Here is a 19,243-nt window from a genome sequence, read left to right on the forward strand (position 1 = left end):
GCTATAAATTATAAGAAATGTACCTTACAAACGAATTCCCTCCCCCTTCTTCTCCCCTCCCTTTTTTGACCTCCCCACTCCCCTGCTCCCTTTGGTTTATCACTTCTGACTTTCTCAGTAGGGTTAGATAGAGTTTTATATCCCAATGGATAATATAGATACTCTTCTCTCTCCGGGTTGATTACACTGAGAGTAAGGTTTAAATATTACCTCTTAATGCTCTCTTCCTCTCCTTATAATAGTATTTGTCCCCTCCCTTTCCATGCCCTCTTTGTGTGTAATAGAATATCCTATTTTTCTTATTCACTCAAGTTTCTCTTGGTGTCCCCTACTATTCACCCCCCTCTTTCCCACCCACCCCCATATCATCTTAGACCATTTAGTATTCCATCCTCTACCTATGAATTATTCTTCTGATTGCTATGATAGTGAATACTATAATAGTGAATAGAGTTCATTACAGAGAATTATACATAGCATTTCTCCACATAGGAATACAGATGATTAGATCTTATTGAAGCCCTTAAAGAGTCAAATTTTAAAAATTATGAGTTTTCTTTCTTTCCCCTCAGTTTCTTATTTACCTTTTCATGTTTCTCTTGATTTTTGTGGTTGGATATCAAACTTTCCATTTAGTCCTGGTCTTTTCTGTGCAAATACTTGGAAACCTTCAATTTTGTTGAATGCCCATACTTTCCCCTGGAAGTATATAGTCAGTTTTGATGGGTAGTTGATCCATGGTTGAAAGCCCAGCTCTCTTGCCTTTCTGAATATCATATTCCAAGCCTTGCAGTCTTTTAGCGTGGAGGCTGCCAGATCCTGTGTGATCCTGATTGGTGCTCCTTGATATTTGAATTGTCTCTTTCTGGCTTCTTGTAAGATTTTTTTCTTTTACTTGGAAGCTCTTGAATTTGGCTATTATACTCCTGGGTGTTGTCTTTTCTGGGTCTAGTGTAGAGGGTGATCTATGGATCCTTTCAATGTCTATATTACCCTCTTGTTATAGAACTTCAGGGCAATTTTGATGAATAATTTCTTTTAGTATAGAGTCCAAGTTTCTATTAATTTCTGCTTTTTCAGGAAGGCCAATGATCTTCAAATTGTCTTCTAGACCTGTTTTCTTGGTCTGTCACTTTCTCATTGAGATATTTCATGTTTCCTTCTATTTTATCAGTCTTTTTTTTTAAGACCCTTAACTTCGGTGTATTGTCTCATAGGTGGAAGAGTGGTAAGGGTGGGCAATGGGGGTCAAGTGACTTGCCCAGGGTCACACAGCTGGGAAGTGGCTGAGGCCGGGTTTGAACCTAGGACCTCCTGTCTCTAGGCCTGACTCTCACTCCATTGAGCTACCCAGCTGCCCCCTATTTTATCAGTGTTTTGACTTTGTTTTATTTGTTCTTGTCTTGAGAGATCATTAGCTTCTAATTGCTCAATTCTAGCCTTTAGAGACTGGTTTTCGTCTATAATCTTTTGGTTTTCGGCTATGATCTTTTGGTTTTCCTTTTCAATCTGGTCATTTCTGGTGTTCAATTTGCTTATCAGTTCATTTGATTTCTGAGCCTCACTTTCCAATTGCAAAATTCTGCCTTTTAAACTGTTATTTTCTTGCCAGATCTCTTCCATCTTTCTCATCATCTCAGATTTGAACTCTTCAATAGCCTGTGACCAGTTTTCATTATTTTGGGAAGATTTGGATATGATTACTTGTTTGTTCTCCTCTGCTGTTTGGATTTTCTCTGTGTAAAAGTTGTCAAGTGTTACAGAGTTCTTCTTGATAATCTTTCTCTTCTGGGGTTTCCGATTTTGGCTTGCCATTGTTAGACCTGCTCCTTCTGTGCTTTGTCCTCACACTCAGAGTCTGTCTGTGCTCTCTAGGCTCCCGAGGTCTCAGGTCTCATTGTTCTCTAGGTCAAGCCTCCTGGTCATCCCTGGTCTGCCCCTCTGCCCAAGGCTCCTTCAGCAGCCTCAGGGTGCTGCTTCCACAGCCGTGCTCCCATCTGCACAGGGTTCCCACTCAAGGTCCAAGTCTGTGCTCGAGATCCTCATCCACGCGTAGGGCAATGCCTTCACCCGCGCAGGAGCTCAGGAACGTCCATGTGCGTTCTTTAGCCTCTTGGGGTCCTAAGTCTTGCTGCTCTCAGGAACAAGCCCTGGAGCTGCCATTGACTTAATGGGTGCCCCAAACCTGCTTTCACTCTTGTGCGCTGGCCTTGGCGTTGTATGTGGTGTGGAATACTATTTCACCATAAAAAAATGATGAACAGAATGATTTCAGAAAAAGCTGTAAAGACCTGCATGAAGTGAGGCAGAGTGAAATAAGCAGAACCAGGAGAACATTGTACACAGTAACAGCAATATGTTGGAATGATCAACTGATAGACTTACTGAGCTACTCTCAGCAATATAATGATCCAAGAAATTTCTGAGGGACTTATGACAAAGAATGCCGCCTCCAGAGAAAGAATAGTTGTGTAGGAATGCAGATGAAAGCATACAATTTTTCACTAGTTTATTTGGGCATATGTTGTGAAATTTTGGTTTTATAAGATTAGTCACAAAAATGAACAATATGGAAATAAAAAGAAAGAAGAAGGAATGTGGAAAATTCAGAGAAAGCATGGGAAGATTTGTATTAATGATGGCAAATAAAGTCAGCAGAACCAGGAAAGCAACATACACAATGATTACAATAATGTAAATGAAAAGAATACCCAAAAAAGATTAAAAAGAACCTGAACATTGTTGAATTATAATGACCAAGTTTATACTAGAGAAGATATGAGAAAATGTACCTACCTCCCTTCTTCACAGAGGTGCCTAATTGTGCTGGGTAGTTTTGCTGAATCACTTCTTTTCTCTTAAATGTTATTCTTTATAAGGGATGGCTCTCTGGGGAAGGGAGAAGGGAGAAATACATGTGGAAATTAAGGTGATTTAAAAGCAAGAAATATGATATAAAATCAAATAATATCAATAATTTCTTTAAATCAACATGCTAGGCATGCTAATTATCAACTCACTAATTCACTGACCTTTGGGTGTGGGAGGTGGGAGAATAATGAGTTGAACTAAAACCTAGAAAATTTATTATGTCTTCAAAATTCTTTTGCAGTAAGGACAGTATGTGCTCTAATAGGCTAAGTAATAAATTTCAACCTAGGAACTCTATTTAAGGCCTGCATTTGTCCATGTGACATAAGCCAGTTATGTTAGGACAACAATGAAAATCACACACTCTCTATACATCTGAGAGCCAATTAGGAAAAATTTGAAAAGCACACATGAGTAGAGGTAAGCCATATAAACCAGGGCAGCTTCGCAATACCATTGACCAGATTGCTCAAAGACTTGGCTTCCAATTGAAAATAACCTATGAGGGTTCCCTTTCCCTTTGTTGTTGTTTTTTTAATTTAAAACTACCTCTTAGTCTGAGTTTCATATTAAGAATGTTAAAGCAGAAAGGGATTATCAAGGTCATCTAGTCCAGCTTCCTCATTTTATACATGAGGGAATGAAAGACAAGAGAATTAAAATAACTTACTTATTCTAAGTCACAAAGATGGACTAAACAGAAGTCAAGCCTAGAGACTTATTAGCTATTTGTCCTTACCACTGCACAACACAATACTCAATTAGAAGTCCTTTAAAAAAAGATGAACTTGTTTTGACTCTCTCTCCAAAGAGTAAACAGTGTTTAAAAAAGTTTTTCTCCATGAAAGGTCTAGTTGATATTTAAGTACCAATATCCCTTACAAAATACAAATGATATAGCCATGTTCTTTGTGGTGGCAAGAAATTGGAAAATAAAGGGATGCCCTCCGATTGGGGAATGGCTGAACAAATTGTGGTATCTGTTGGTGATGGAATACTATTGTGCTCAAAGGAATAATGAACTGGAAGAATTCCATGTGAACTGGAAAGACCTCCAGGAATGATGCAGAGTGAAAGGAGCAGAACCAGGAGAACATTGTACACAGAGACTGATACACTGTGGCACAATCGAACATAATGGACTTCTGTACTAGCAGCAATGCAATGACCCAGGACAACTCTGAGGGACTCATGAGAAAGAACATTATCCACATCCAGAGAAAGAACTGTGGGAGTAGAAACACAGAAGAAAAACAACTGCTTGTTCACATGGGTCGATGGGGATATGATTGGGAATGTAGATTCTAAGTGATCACCCTAATGCAAATATTAATAATATGGAAGTAGGCCTTGATCAATGACACATGTAAAACAGTGGAATTGTGCATTGGCTATGTGAGGAGGTTGAGAAGAAGAAGGGAGGGAAAGAACATGAATCATATGACCCTGGAAAATTTTTTTCTTAATCAATTAAAAACATTTTTAAAAAATACAAATGATATTTTTTTTAAATAACAAATATCTTGTCCAGACATGAAGGGAAAGTTTGAATAGATATGTCTTCTTTATCCCTTTTTTGCCTTATCCCCACTCTTCTCAATTACTTTCAAAGTGGAAAACAATGTGTGAAAAGATAAAAGGTGGGGAGGATTTTGTGAAAGAAAAAAAAACATTGATGGGGAGAGGGCAACAGTTAGTTTAATATAAAATTCTCTGATCCATGTTCAATAAGATAATCAATAAATTTATTAAGCACCTACTATGTGCCCAGTACTGTGCTAAGCCCTGGGGAATACAGAGAAAAACTCACAAGAAAGTCCACTTCAATGTCAGCACTTTCCAAGGACTTGTATGTACATTTTAAGAGGGAATTTCTGGAAATCATAGACCTAGAATTTGAAGGAACTTAGGGATCATCTAAACCAATCATTTCATTTTACATATGAGGAAACTAAAGCCTGGAGGAGTTGTTACTTGCCCCAGGTCAGACAGATTCTAAATAGCAAAACTGGGATTCAAACTCTGATCTGATGACACCAAATTCCTTCCTCCAAGCTCAGTTTTCCTTCCACTATATTATTTAGTTTAAAAGATTGTTTGAGGGTGAAAAATCCATGTGGCTTGGCATCTGATATGGAAGAAGAATTTGGAGTAGGTGAACCTTTTAGAACTCTCTTATCTCTTAGATATTAATTTAGTCATTTAACAATTATTAAGCTTCTGCTAGGGACAAAGCACTGTCCCTAAGTAGCAGGAAAGACTGGATAATTGGATAATCCAATGGATAATCCAAACATTGAATAAAGTGCAGTCCCTACCCTCCATGGAACTTACCATTTAGTTTGGGACTAAGATACAAACACAGAAAGCCAACCATGGTACACAGTATTATATGCTAGGTTACTGAACAAAGTATTATATGAGACCTGAGAGCTAATATGCCAGCAGAAAATAAAAAAAGGCTTTATACAGGAAGGGGTGTTTGAGCCAGGTTTTAAGGGCTGAGTAGGAATACAATAGGCAAAGATAGGAAGGAAGGGCATTCCAAACATAAAGAATTCTGTGAGCAAATGCAGAGACAAAATTTAGCCAATGATTAGTAGATGGTAACATAGTTTGACTAAACTATAGTCTAGGTAAGTGGGAACACTCTTTGCAGAAGGCCTTAAGGACTAGGTAAAATCTGAATTGTACTCAGGAAGCCAAAAGGAGGCACTGAAGATTTTTGAGCAGAGTAGTAACAGGATTAGATCCATACACACACAAACTTGGTACCAAAAATCTTTCCAATTCTGCAAAATGGCGCCTAGTTACTCAGATTTAGCTTTAGTGTTATCTTTGACTCCACAGATTCCTTAATCCTCTGTATCAAATCTGCATATGTGTCTTCCATATCTCCCCTCCTATACCTATAGCTCTCTCCTTAGTTCAGGCAAGCCCTTACTACTGTTCTTGCCCTACAAGAAATAGGTAGAATATGCCATAAGTCATTTTTCCAGTGGGCGAATAGATTTTCATTAAAATGTTCCTACTCCCACTTGTGATCAATTGTACAGAACTGCAAGATATATGAGTGAGAGAAGCCAAATATTACTGTGGGGCAGAGCAAAGCAAAATGATCCCTATGGGGTCAAAATCACCATGTTAGATTCATTAGAGAGGTAGACAGAGGGCATGGGATGAAAGTTTCTGATAGCTAATCATGGACTTCTACATTTTACTTAAACAGAACACATTACAATGGACTGAGATAATGAGAAGAGTTGAACTAGTTTTTGAAGGATGGGTCGAATTCCAGTAGGGAGAAAGAAAGCAAGGTGGTGGGGAAAATGTTGCATTTGGAATAAAATACCAGTTCTGTTTACTACCTGTTTGATCTTGGGCAAGTCATTTATTTTCTCTGGGTCTCCATTTCTTCAGTTTGGAAGATAAAGGGGATCACATTAGATGACCTCTAAGATTCATCTAGCTCTCCAATACTATAGGACTAGGACATCTCATCAACAAGGAACAGCATGAACTGATACAGAGAGGTAAGAATGCCCCAGGTGTATTCATGAATAGATTATCTTGGTTGCAAACAGGAGTCTTGTAATGTGAAGTGAGGTTGTGAGAACAGGTCAAGGTTAATTAGAGAAGTTCTTAAATGTTAGACCCGAATGTTTTAATCTAATTCCTTGGCCGTCTGTCAAATAGGGATGTGTCATCCCATATATTTGATTTTCTGAGGAACCGAAATTGAGGGCTACTCAATAGGCAGTGGATGGGCTTGTGGTGGACATTTGTAGGCAACGATACGTGATAAACAAGGAATTGTGCAGATGTAGATAAAGAATGTCAGAAGAGAAATGCATAGTGAGAGCACAGGATAGCAGAAAGAAAATCTACTTGTTCCACTTGTATCCATGGAATAGACAGAAAATATAAGGAAGAATCTACAATATAGTGGGTGAAATTCTTTAGGGTGAATTTGTGAAAGAACATGGACAAGAGAGGTACAGGAAGGCAGGCTTGACTAGATTGCCACATGCATCATCTGAAGAAATATGCCCAGCAATGAAATCATAGAGTCATTAAGCAAAGGTTCTTAACCTAGGGATAAAGGACTCCTAACACGGGTCCTTGGGTAGATTTCAGGGGACTCATAAAATTAGATGGAGAAAAAAATTACATCCTTATTTTCACTAACTTCTAACTAAATTTTAGCATTTCTTTCCATTGTGAATGTAGACAATAATCCATTACTTTGACAAGGGGCAAAAATTACCATTTTGATAAGTTTTACTATCTAACTAGTAACTGACAAAGAGATCCATGGGCACAATGGATAGGATATCATACCACAAGTCGGAAAAACCCAAGTTCAAATATAGCTTCAGACATCAACTAGTTGTGGGAGCCTGGGCAAGTTGTTTAAGCTCAGTTTGCCTCTATTTCCTCATCTATAAAATGGGGATAATAATAGAACTTACTTCCCAGGGTTGTTGTAAGGATCAAATGAGATTAAGCACTTAGTACATTGCCAGGCACCACAATAAGTACTATATGTTAGCTATTATTATTATTATTATCTATGATACAAAAAAGATAAGAACCCCTGAATTAGAGTATTCTAATAATGTTAAAAGGGAATTATTTTGTTTGAATTGCAGATGTTGAAGATTATTTATGTAGTGACACAAATTCTCAATATGATCATAAATAATCACATAATACTATATAAATATTAGATTAACCATAGGACAGAGACATTTGGGGACCATTTCATTCCAATCCGTAATTCACTGAAAATGGTACGTACTTTAATTGTATGCTTGTGGAAAGCTGATGTTCTACCATATTCCCATTCTTCATATTCAATCTTCTAATGAAAAGGCTTTCCCTAAAAAACAAGGGAGTAAAATGCAACTAGACCATAAGCTTCTTGGCAGTAGCAATCTCCCCCACTTTGTTCTCCCTTCACATTGCCCCTAGACCAAGACAGGTGCCTGGCTATTTCTCAATTTAAAAACACCCAAACCTCATGCCTTATGTGGGACAATGGTTTCTATTTTTTAAAGTACATTCATATACATTTTCTCATCTGACCCCCATTAACCTTACAAAGTAAGCTGAGTAGATGTTATTATTCTCATTTTTAAAATGAGGAAACTGAGGTCAGCTGACAAAATGTTACTTTCCCAAAGACAACCAGAAAATTAGTGGTAGAACAGTCCAGAATTCAACTTACTCATCTCCCAGTCCATTTCTGCTCATATTTCCATTTTCTTATTCCATTGCCTTAAAAAGATGTTTTTAATTCTTCAAAGTTCTTTTACAGATACTATAGAATCTCAGAGATGAACGTAGTATTATTTCACTTTGGCCTCAGTCATAACACCCTTGCAAAGTACACCAGAGAGACAATTATTCTCCCAATTTTATAACTGAGGAAACTGAGACCCAGAGAGATTAAATAACTTGCCCAAGGGCAATCAAAGATTTGGTGATCACAAATCTGGGTCTAGAATCCACAGCTCCTGGTTTTGAGACCAATATACATTCCATGGGACCACCATCTTTGTCTCCTCTACTCCATTCCAAAGTCCTAATCACTATTCCTCTATCTCTCATGTAATAATAGCCCAAATTTCTATGAGGCTTTAAAGATTCTCAAAGCACTATTTTTACAAGTCCCTTTGAGATAGGTTCTACACACAGAGAGATGAAGCAGAAAAGCTTTGAAACCAATTTGTTAAAATCATTATATTCATCTGAAAAATAGTCAGCACATAGAGATTCAAAGCTTAATGTATAATCCTCTTTTTCTTTCCTATGTATATGAAAATACTCATGTTTGATGATGTTTGTCAAAAATTGTAGAACAGAAGAAATCAAAATAAAGGGTTTTTTAAGTAGGTACGAGTCATTATCTTCACTTTACAAAGGAGGAAACAGATTCACAGAAATGCAATGAGTTGCCCAAGTTTACATAGTTAGGAAATGACCATCAGGAATCACAGCTTCTGACTCTTCTATCCAACAATCTTTCTACCTCCCCACATTGAGCTAGAGTTCAGCTATCAGCCAGGAGAGGAGAAATCTTGTTGGAAAGTTTGAAAGCTGACAAGTACATTTATGAAAACACCGTTCTAAATTTGATACTCTAGTATTGACCTCATCTTTCCATATCCTTCCCTTCCCCTTGCATCCCTTTTCCCTAAACCCTCCTCACTCCCGCAAATGCACACTGTATAATAAATAGCCAATGTTTCCTTTGAAGGCAAATACTAGACTTCCTAGCATCTTATTCAGCATAGGAAAGTCAGGTGTGGTAGTCTAAAGAATTTCAAATCGGGGGTAAGGGGAAAAGGAGGAGGGACTGAGAAGGAGAGTGAGCTGATGCCCAAGAGAAGAGATAGAAAGAGATAGCTGGAAAAACTTGATACCCAAAGTTAGAAGTCAATGCTAAGGAAGACAGCCTTCGGAGAGTGGAACTTACAGAAGTTGGCATAGCATCATGGAGTGCAAGCAAGATGATCCTGAATCAAGCTAGCATCAAAATCCTCAGCCATTAGAAGAGTAATTTGTTTGCTTCTGTTTTTAAAGGTCTGGCTCAAGGTAAAAGACAGAAGAAACCACACCACTTTGGAGTGCCTGGGATGAACATCAGGAGCTAATCTTTCAGAGTATGGAAGACATAAAGTGGTCTGAGAGAAAAAATGGAGCTTCCCGAACCCTATATTACTTCAAGGTCAAAGTCAAAGTCAAAGTCATTAAAGAGGGTATTAATCTTGGCATCTCGTGGCACATTAAGAAACTTCTAAAGAGCTATAATTGTACAATCCAATATTGCAGTAAGGGACAGTCTGAAGAATCCTCTCTTCTGGTATCTGCCCTTAGACCAACAATTCAGGATATTTTAAAAACTGAACCAACTCTTGAGGCTGGAAATGAAATCTCTTGTCCCTTCTCCAATTCTTGAGAAGGGGCTAGATCCAATCCCCTTCTCAAGAATAAATCACCACAGATATGAACTCCTTTGTCATGAGGGCAAAGGTAATCTGCTCATGACCATCCAGTGTTGTAGGGTAGGACAAGTACCAGTGGTATAGTAAACCATATGACCATATATTTAGGGCTCAAAGGAAGCTTAAAAGTCATGGAGTCTGACCCCCTCATTTTACCGATGATGGAATTGTAACCTAGAGAAGTAGTATGATTTGTCTAATGTCACACAATCGGGAATTCCAAGTCCTCTGATTTAAACTCTTTCCACTGAATCTGAATACTAGACTGGGTCAGTGGTCAGGAGCTCCAAATTCTAATCTGAGCTAAACTGCTGTGTGACCATAAGCTGACCTTAACCACTCTGAACCCCAATTTCCTCATTTGTAAAAAGAATAACAATACTCACCCTTCTCCTCTAGAAAAGTTACTGTGAAGCTCAGACAAGTTCATGTGAAGGAACCTTAGAATGTGTGAAGCTCAAAATAAATGTAAAGTATGCTTATTAGAAATTGCGACTGGCTGGGATGCTTCTACTTGACTATCAGTGGGGGAACCCAATTCATCCTCCTTTCCCTGAAGGACTTTCATAATGGTACATGTAAATTTCCCAGCAGGCAATTAAAATTATCAGATACAGAGGCAGAAACTGAGCACACTGAAAGTCTAAGATAACACAAGTCCATGAATATAGTCCATGTAAACTGATGAGGAGACACTGAAACTTCTATTAACTAGGACCATTGGGAAGTAGGAGGTTTGGTAGAACTGGGTTATACAGAAAAAGCAAAAATAGAAACTTCCTTCAAGAGGTTTCATTCTAATGAGAAAGACAACATATGTACATCAGAAGATACAAGATAAAGAGTAGAAGAAAAGAGACCTTGGAGGAGATGACACCAGTAGCTTTTGGAGAGAGGAATGGACAAATGGGCAGGAAAGACTTCCATGAGGAAGAAGAGCTTGAGTTGACTCTTAAAGGAAACCAGACGAACTGGAGGAATTCCATGTGAACTGGAATGACCTCCAGGAAGTGGTGCAGAGTGAAAGGATCAGAACCAGGAAAACGTTGTACACAGAGACTGATACACTGTGGTACAATAGAATGTAATAGACGTCTGTACTAGTAGCAATGCAATGACTCAGGACAATTCTGAGGGACTTATGAGAAAGAATGCTATCCACATCCAGAGAAAGAACTGTGGAAGAAGAAACACAGAAGAAAAACAACTGCTTGATCACATGGTTTGATGGGGATATGATTGGGGATATAGACTCTAAACGATCACCCTAGTGCAAATGTCAATAATATGGAAATAGGTCCTGATCAATAACACATGTAAAACCCAGTGGAATGTTGGCTACATGAAGGGGGTGATGGAAAGGGAGGGAAAAAACATGAATCTTGTAACCATGGGAAAATATTCTAAGTTAATTCATTAAATGAAATTTTTTAAAAAAAGATTATAGGAGCCAGATTTTCAGACTATTAAATTATAATCTTTCAAATGCAAACAAAATGCCAGACTGGTTAAAAAATAAACAAAAATAAAGGAAATGAGAGAAGAGAGAGCATTTCTGGCATTGGGCAACAGTCAGGGCAAGGGTGCAAAGATGAATGATGGAGTGTTGTGCACCAAGAACAGCAAGTAGGTGAATTTGTTTGGATCATCGAGTTTGTGGAAAGGAATAGAATGCAAGAAGCTTGGAAAGGAAGGGAACGAGTTGTGGGGAGCTTTAAATGCCAAACAGGGGGCTTTATATTTGATTCTAGAGGAAATAGAGAGATATGACATGATAAAAACCTATTTATTTTTCTTCTACCCATTTACAAAAAAAAATTACTCCAAGAATAAGTCTCTTTTATTTTTTAATCTTACCTTCTGTCTTAGAATCTATACTAAGTATCACTTCCAAAGCAGAAGAGCAGTAAGGGCTAGACAATTGAGGTCAAGTGACTCGTTTAGGGTCACACAGCTCAGAATTGTCTAAGGTAAGATTTCAACCCAGGACCTTCCATCTTCAGGCCTGAATCTCTATCCACTAAGCCACCTAGCTGCCCTGTGAATTGGCTCTTGAACCAGACCCCAAACCACCCAGAGACTCACTTCATCCTATCCTTAGAAGAGGCCACATCCTACCACTGTCATCGAATATGGGTGGGACTGAGGCCATGGGCATAACTCCAAGAACCAACCTCTTCCTTCCTGAGGTAGTTTCTTATGAGATGCTTAAATTAGAACCATAGCTTCTCAAATTCATAAGACATCAAAGTTCATGTAGCCCAACAGAAGGCTATATCCCACTATCTTACTCACATCAATAAAAGCATTAATCTCTTCTATACTAACCCCAACAAGTGGTCATTCCATGGTTTGAAGTCCTTGTAGAGAACTCCCTACTCTTAAATGTTTAGATAACTAATTGTTAGGAGCATTGGCTCATATCGAACCAAATCTGCTTCCTTATAACTTCCACGCATCAGTCCTTAGTTCTACCCTTTGGGAGCAAGAAGAACAAATTTGATTCTTCATCTCCTCGGCAATGTTTAAAATATCCAGAGGTAGTGGTTGTACCCATTCCTCTGAGCCAAATATTTTCTTCTCTAGTATATAATATCTTCAATTCTTTCATTTGACCTATTTAAGGTACAGTTTCAAGTTCTTCTCACCATCCCAATCACTATTCCTCTGGACCAGGTTCCTGATTGTCAATATTCTTTTTAGAATATGGCACCAAGAACTGGACATGATATTCTGAATGTAGTCCAGTCAAGACAGAGTACAGTGGGATTATTATTGCCTTTCTTCTGTTTGCTGTAAGCCTACCTTCTTATTCCATAGAATCTACAAAGAGATGCCTTTGACACTGAGGTCATTATGACCAGCATGCAATGGTATTGTTAATGTCTCCCCATCTCTAGCCTCACCTTCATTCCTCTTTTACCCAAGTCATACCATCAGCAGGGCACCATATCCCACTATCCTACTCACATCAAGTTGAATTTCTATAACTTAATTGTTCCCAAATGATACTGAGTTCAAAAACCCTATCCATGACTGCCTCCTATCAGCCAACCCTGTTACTAGCAATGAACAAACTTCAAGTCTTATCTGCCACAAGTTTTCAGAAACTTTTGCCTATCAGAAATAATTCTGAATAAAATTGTGAAGTATTCAAAATACATCTAAAGGCCATTCTAGGCAAGTTCTTAACTAAGGTAGAAAATAAGGGCTTTGTCTCAGGGCATCAAAATATATTATCTCTCCCACTGCCCCAGGGTCTTTTCCCAGACACATACATACACACATACAAAAAAACCCCTAATTATGGTTCTACCACTACTTCCCATTTAGCCACACTCAAGGCTTACAGTCTCTTCATGTTGTCTTGTGGCTGCCCAAATAGTTCCTCCATAAACCCAAGATAATTCTGTCTTCATGATAATTCCCCACTACTCTTGCTCCTTAACAAAACTTCCTCGCCATGTGCCCTTTTTTTTTTTTGGAATCTTGGGGTAACTGAGTTTGTTCTGACAACATTAATTTCTGCTGAGAAAGGAATGACTAATAATGGATTAATACACAGAAATATAAACATATATAAAATATATGTAGTATGGATTTGCTTTCTCAAAGAACTTTTGCATTTTCATTTTGTATTGTGTTAATGCCTTAACATGGAAGAGTGGCTAATAGAATTTCAGACTCTGCAGAAGATTGGAATGGGATCTTTGGGTATCCCTCACACCATATCAAATAGGTATCCACTTGTCCCCTCTAAATATAGGATTGCCTGAAAGAGAACATACTTCCTTATCTGAACATCAAAACTCCTTTTCAAAGATTCCAACACCTCCAAGTCTCGTGGGACTGACTATCTGCATTCCTGTATCACCTATCGCTAAAGAATCCTACCCTAGGAAAATGGTCATTTGCTGGTCTTTGGCATCCCTCTCCTGCCTGGGTTGTCCTTCCTCCCTCACCTCTATCTTTTAGGATCTCTAGCTCCCCTCAAGGCTCAGTTCAAGAGCTACCCTGTACATAGGCTTTTCTTGAATCCCACTGCTTCCCCCAACTCAATCAGTGGCCCCTACTCTTTTTTTGTCTGTTATTTACTTATCTGTGTACATGTTGTATTTCTCCTCCTCCCACCCAGTAAAATATAAGCTATCTGATGACAAGAATTATTTACCTTTTTTTACATCACCAGAACCCAGAATAATGTCATGCACATAGTAGGAATTTAATAAATGCTTGTCGAATTGAATTGAAAAATGACAGCATCTTCCATTATACTAAAGCAACAAGTGCTCCCTTTGCCCATCCCTTGAGGACAACCCTATATTTCTATACTGTTTATCCCTTTTCTATTGGTATAATTACATCATCCATCTTGCTGCATTGAAATATGCAAGTCTAGCCTCCTCCATGAAGCATTCCCTGATTATTCCAACCCATACTGATAGTATCACATAATCCATCCTTGATTAAGCAGTCACATACTTAACTAATTCTGATATAGCCCTTTAAAGTTTGCAAAGCACCTTACATACATGTTTTCATTTGATCCTCACAATAGCTTTTCTAGGTAAGTGCTATTATAACCCTTTTTTAAATAAGGAGACTGAAGTTGGAAGAGGTTGGTGACTTGTCCAGGGTAGCAAAGATTGTATGTGCCAAAGGGTGAATTCAAGTCCAGGTCTTCCTAATTAATGCTCCATATGAATAAGTACTGGCACCCATATCAGACCCCAAGCCACATGAGTTTAGAGGTCACCTCTTATACAGTGTACATGGTAAGCATCCAAGAAACCCCACTCTGATCTTCCAGGACTAGCCACAAGCTTTTCCCCTTGTGTAATCAAAAGAGCATCATATTGGAAACCAGAAGACACCCCTTTGCCTATAACGAAAGGTGAAATGCACCACCACATCATCTCGCCATCTCACCAGGACATTTTGTCAACCTTCAAATATGGATTAAATAATCAAACTGTCCCCAAAACCATCCTGCTCATCCATCTCCCATCACAAGATGTTCTCCAGCTTCTACTGAGCAAACATAGTACATTTCAAATTTCTCTTGTCCCAGCAGAGAAGGAGTTTTGACGAGTCCTTTTCTCAGATCCATTCAATTCAATACAGGAGACATTTATGAAGCAAGCATCTTATATCTGAGGCAGTGCGCTGAGGGAAAGCAAAATAATCCTGTCATCAAAGTGCATGCAATCCATTGTATGCTGTGGGAGCTGTAGCACATGCAGGGAACAATGGCAAGAATATGTGCAAAGCTAAATAAAGTAATTTTAAGAGGAACTGACCATTTGGGGAATTAAGAAAGACGTCCTGGAAGAGGCAGCACCTAGCTCATTTTTTTAATTAAGTTCATTTCTTTAATTAATTAATTTAGAATATTTTTCCCATGGCTACATGATTCATGTTCTTTCCCTCCCTTTTTCCCACCCCCCTCCCATCGCCAATGTGCAGTTCCACTGGATTTTACATGTGTCATTGATCAAGACCTATTTCCATATTATTATTTGCACTAGGGTGGTCATTTAGAATCTGCATCCCCAATCATATCCCCATCGAACCATCTAATTCATTTTTTAAAGGAAGATAGGTCTTCTAAGAGTTGGAGATGAGGAGGGAATGTATTCTAGAAATAGAATTATGTAAAGAAAGGCATGGAGGCAAGAGTTGGAATTATGTATAGAGAGACAGTCACCAGGCCAGTCTGATTAGATCAAAGTGTGTGAAGGGAGTAATATGAAATATAGCACCAGACATCAGCAAATTTCTGGAGGGAAAAAGAAGGCTCTTTTCAACACTTCCAGCTGCCTATTGGCTCCCCTTTTTCCTTCTTGATGGTGTCTTGCCTTCCCAATTTCTTTAGGCATTCAAGCATTCATACTCTTTCCCCTACACCCTCTCTAAGAGATCTTCTTGGTCAAGGTGATTCAACCTACCCTGATGTCCTGAATGAGAGCTTTAAGTCCTATCCTTCTCTAGAAGATAGACATTTGAACCCTGGACAGAACCTTAAGGCAAAGAAAACAGAGAGACTCAGATTCCCAAGACCCTGAAAGCAAAAGACACTGTTCTGTCCATGGGTAAGAGGAGCCCTTTTGGACCCATCGCTATTAATACATGGGTATGGGAGAAAGTTAAGAAATGTTCTCTTGGGGGACAGCTGGGTGGCTCAGTGGATTGAGAACCAAGCCTAGAGAGGAGAGGTCCTAGTTTCAAATTTGACCTGAAACATTTCTTAGCTATGGGTCTCTGGACAAGTCACTTGACCCCCATTGCCCAGCCCTCCCCACTCTTCTGCCTTGGAACCGATACACAGTAGTGATTCTAGGACGGAAGGTAAGAGTTTAAAATAAATAAATTAAATAAACATTTTTAAAAGGCATGTTCTCTTGGGCGACATAGAAAGAAGAAGGATTTAGTATCCTAAAAACCAAAGGAAAAAAGTTGTTCTCATCCCCTTCCCAGACCTTGACCTTCCTCTCCCTCCCAGCTTGCCAGGACTCTCAGATGAAACTTGAAAGCAAACCGGCTGAGGCTGCTTTGCTCTCAATGCCACAGTGCTTACAAACTGTATGTGCAGGGAATTTGTCACATTTTTCTCTACCTCGTGACATTCCAGCAGCCTAGACAGCTTCATAATGTTGCAAGTGGGTGAGTTTTTACTCACTCCCTTTCCATTTCCCTGGGAGCCACGCAAACAGCAGCAGCGGCCACTGGGCAAAGGTCAGAGGGGCCCCCGATGGCAGTTCCGGAAATTCTGCTGCTCACACTTGGGGTGCTGCCAGCCAGAACAGAGAGAGGCGATAGGGGCCAGGCCCGCGGCGCCCCTCCCAGGATCTCAGCACACACAAAAGCCCCCATGACGCATCTGAGGGAGAGATCTGGAGAAGTGACCTTGGAGGGTCAGCGGAGCCCAGAGCTGTGCCAACAAGTATGAACGCTTGCAATTAGACCGTGGACGCCCGCCATTCACTGTTTTATGTGCTATCTCATCAAAACATATGCATTTTCAAAAGCTGCCTTTCAAGGGCCACTTGTTGCAATACATTATATCCCAGACTCCTACAGGTTTTGAATTGTACAAATACAAAAGTGGGGTATTGAGAAAATCTGGCCCTGAGAATTTCAATTGTTCCGGGTGGGCATTTGCCTGGGTGCCCTGGTGCCCAAAACCTCCGAGCGGTCAGTGGCTTTGAATGTCACTAAGCACTGTGACAAAGCGAAGGACAAACATGGGGTAGCCCACAACGCTCCGGGAAATGAAAATCCTTTTGTTATCCGGCTGGAAGGTCAAAAATTGCCATTTGAGATTGCCTAGACTAGCACAGAGTCCACCCCTGGAAAGGTGGCAGCCGCATTGCCCATTGACAAGTCACGCCATTGTGAAGGAGGCCCCCAAACAGATCCTATTATGATTGAGTAAGAGAATTAGAGAAGGGACCCGAGAGGCCATTTCTAGGGCCATTTTATGGGTGAGGAAACGGAGGCTGAAGAGCATTTGCCCAAAAAGAGCCTTTATTCTGAAGATCTTTAATCTCTATCTAGGCTGAGGAGCATCTAGTGCCCGGAGGTACTCGAGGACATCAGGGCTGGGGGCGGAGGGCTGCCGCAGGAAGGAAGAGAGATTCCTATAGCAATGGGACTATTTCACATTCCAAACTTTCATTTATTCACTTTGGGGAGTAAGGAGGGACTATATAAACTCTCATTGATCTCTAGGTTCCCTCTGACCAAGCAAGAAAAATGATGGTCTTCCAGAGAACCCTGGTAAAATAGAAATACCCCTGAGAAGGGCCTCCCCTTAAGCTATTTCAGTGCTTGGGTAACATTTTATAAGAGATAACCCAGAGGCAGCTAGGTAGCTCACAGAGAGAGAGAGCCAGGGCTGAAGAGAGGAGGGTCCTGGGTTCAAATTTGATCTCAGACACTTCCTAGCTATGTGACCCTGAACAAATCACTTAACCCCAATTGCCTAGCTCTTACTACTCTTCTGCCTTGGAACCAATCAGTTCTAAGACAGAAGGTAAGGGTTAAAAAAAGATTAGCAAGAATAGGAAGGGGAAAGGGGAGATATGATAAAGAGAATTAAAGCCAGGAGTTTGGGGAGAAGGGGTGTTAAATAAAGCCAAATCTCCCCTACTTCAAAATTTTGCCAAGGGCTCTAGCCTTGGCATCCAGACAAGAGTCTCCATATAATTGAAAAACTGCAGGTATGCCAAATCCTGGCCTAAATCACTACTAAATATTCTTTTCCCCTTTCTATCTGGAAAGGACAGACAGTGATTTTGTAATTTGTCAATGACCTATGGGTTGCTGGGTTTTTTGACCCCATCTGTGATTTAATTGGTATAAAAAATGTCCAATATAGATTGGCACCTATTCTGCAAATGTATGGTCTTACAAAAGCTGCCAAGGGCACTGTGAGATGAAGTGATTTGACTATGGTCACAAAGCCAGTGTTTTTTAGAGCAGATCTTGAATGGGGGCCCTCCTTAGAGAGACAGCATGGCAGAGTGGATAGGGCACTAGAATTGTTCTCAGGAAAGACACAGATCCATTTTAGATACTTACTCTATCTGTGGCTCTCTCATGTCTGCCTCACTTTCTTCCTCCCTAAAATCTTGGAGTTGGATCTAATAAACTCCAAGAGTCCTCTCAATTCCATCTATGTAGGCTTCCTATACATAATGCGAGATATATTTCTTATTCTAGCCTATACTATTCTGTGTTCACATAATTTACTTATAGTTTCCCTCTTTATATTCAGGTCATTCACCCATTCTGAATTTATCTTGGTGTAGGGTGTGAGATGTTGATCTAAACCTAATCTCTCCCATACTGTTTTCCAGTTTTTATTCTAGCCTATAAAATGAAGTTCAGACTACATAAAAGTTCTTAGATAACTTTGTCTTTTTTATAGATTAGTTCAGATTTCATAATCATAACCTTAACTTCAAACTAACTCAGCTCATGTAAAGTAGACAAAGAGAAATGCAGCAAATTGAACACAAGGACCACAGGTAAAGGAGAAGAATCTCCCCAGCCACAAAGGAATGGCTTGATGATGATAATAAAAATTATAATTATTCAATTCAATCAAAAAGCCAAAAAAATTATGAAACTTGTCCACAATCAGCAAGGGGGATCTTTTTATTGGTCTTGCCAATTCAGGACCCAAAATGCTCCATGGTCTCCATGATCTTCATACCTTCTTTCACCTGACCAAAGGCAACATACTTGCCATCCAACCCACCAGTATTAGTGATATAGATGAAAACCTGGGAACCATTTGTGTTGGACTTGGCATTTACCATGGATAGAAAGCCAGGACCAGTGTGCTTCAGAATGAA

At 39.5% G+C, this 19,243-nt stretch overlaps 1 protein-coding gene across 1 annotated transcript in view; it reads left to right on the top strand.

Annotated features, from left to right (window-relative positions):
- The first annotated feature begins 16,752 nt into the window (after window positions 1-16,752).
- SHH (sonic hedgehog signaling molecule) overlaps window positions 16,753-19,243 on the top strand; it is a 129,463-nt gene continuing 126,972 nt past the window's right edge. The window contains exon 1 of the mRNA XM_044678957.1: window positions 16,753-16,824. Coding sequence (XP_044534892.1) covers window positions 16,753-16,824 — 72 coding nt within the window. The remainder of the gene's footprint in view (window positions 16,825-19,243) is intronic.

The sequence above is a fragment of the Gracilinanus agilis genome, chromosome 5 (assembly GCF_016433145.1).
Source record: "Gracilinanus agilis isolate LMUSP501 chromosome 5, AgileGrace, whole genome shotgun sequence".
Lineage (NCBI taxonomy): Eukaryota > Metazoa > Chordata > Mammalia > Didelphimorphia > Didelphidae > Gracilinanus > Gracilinanus agilis.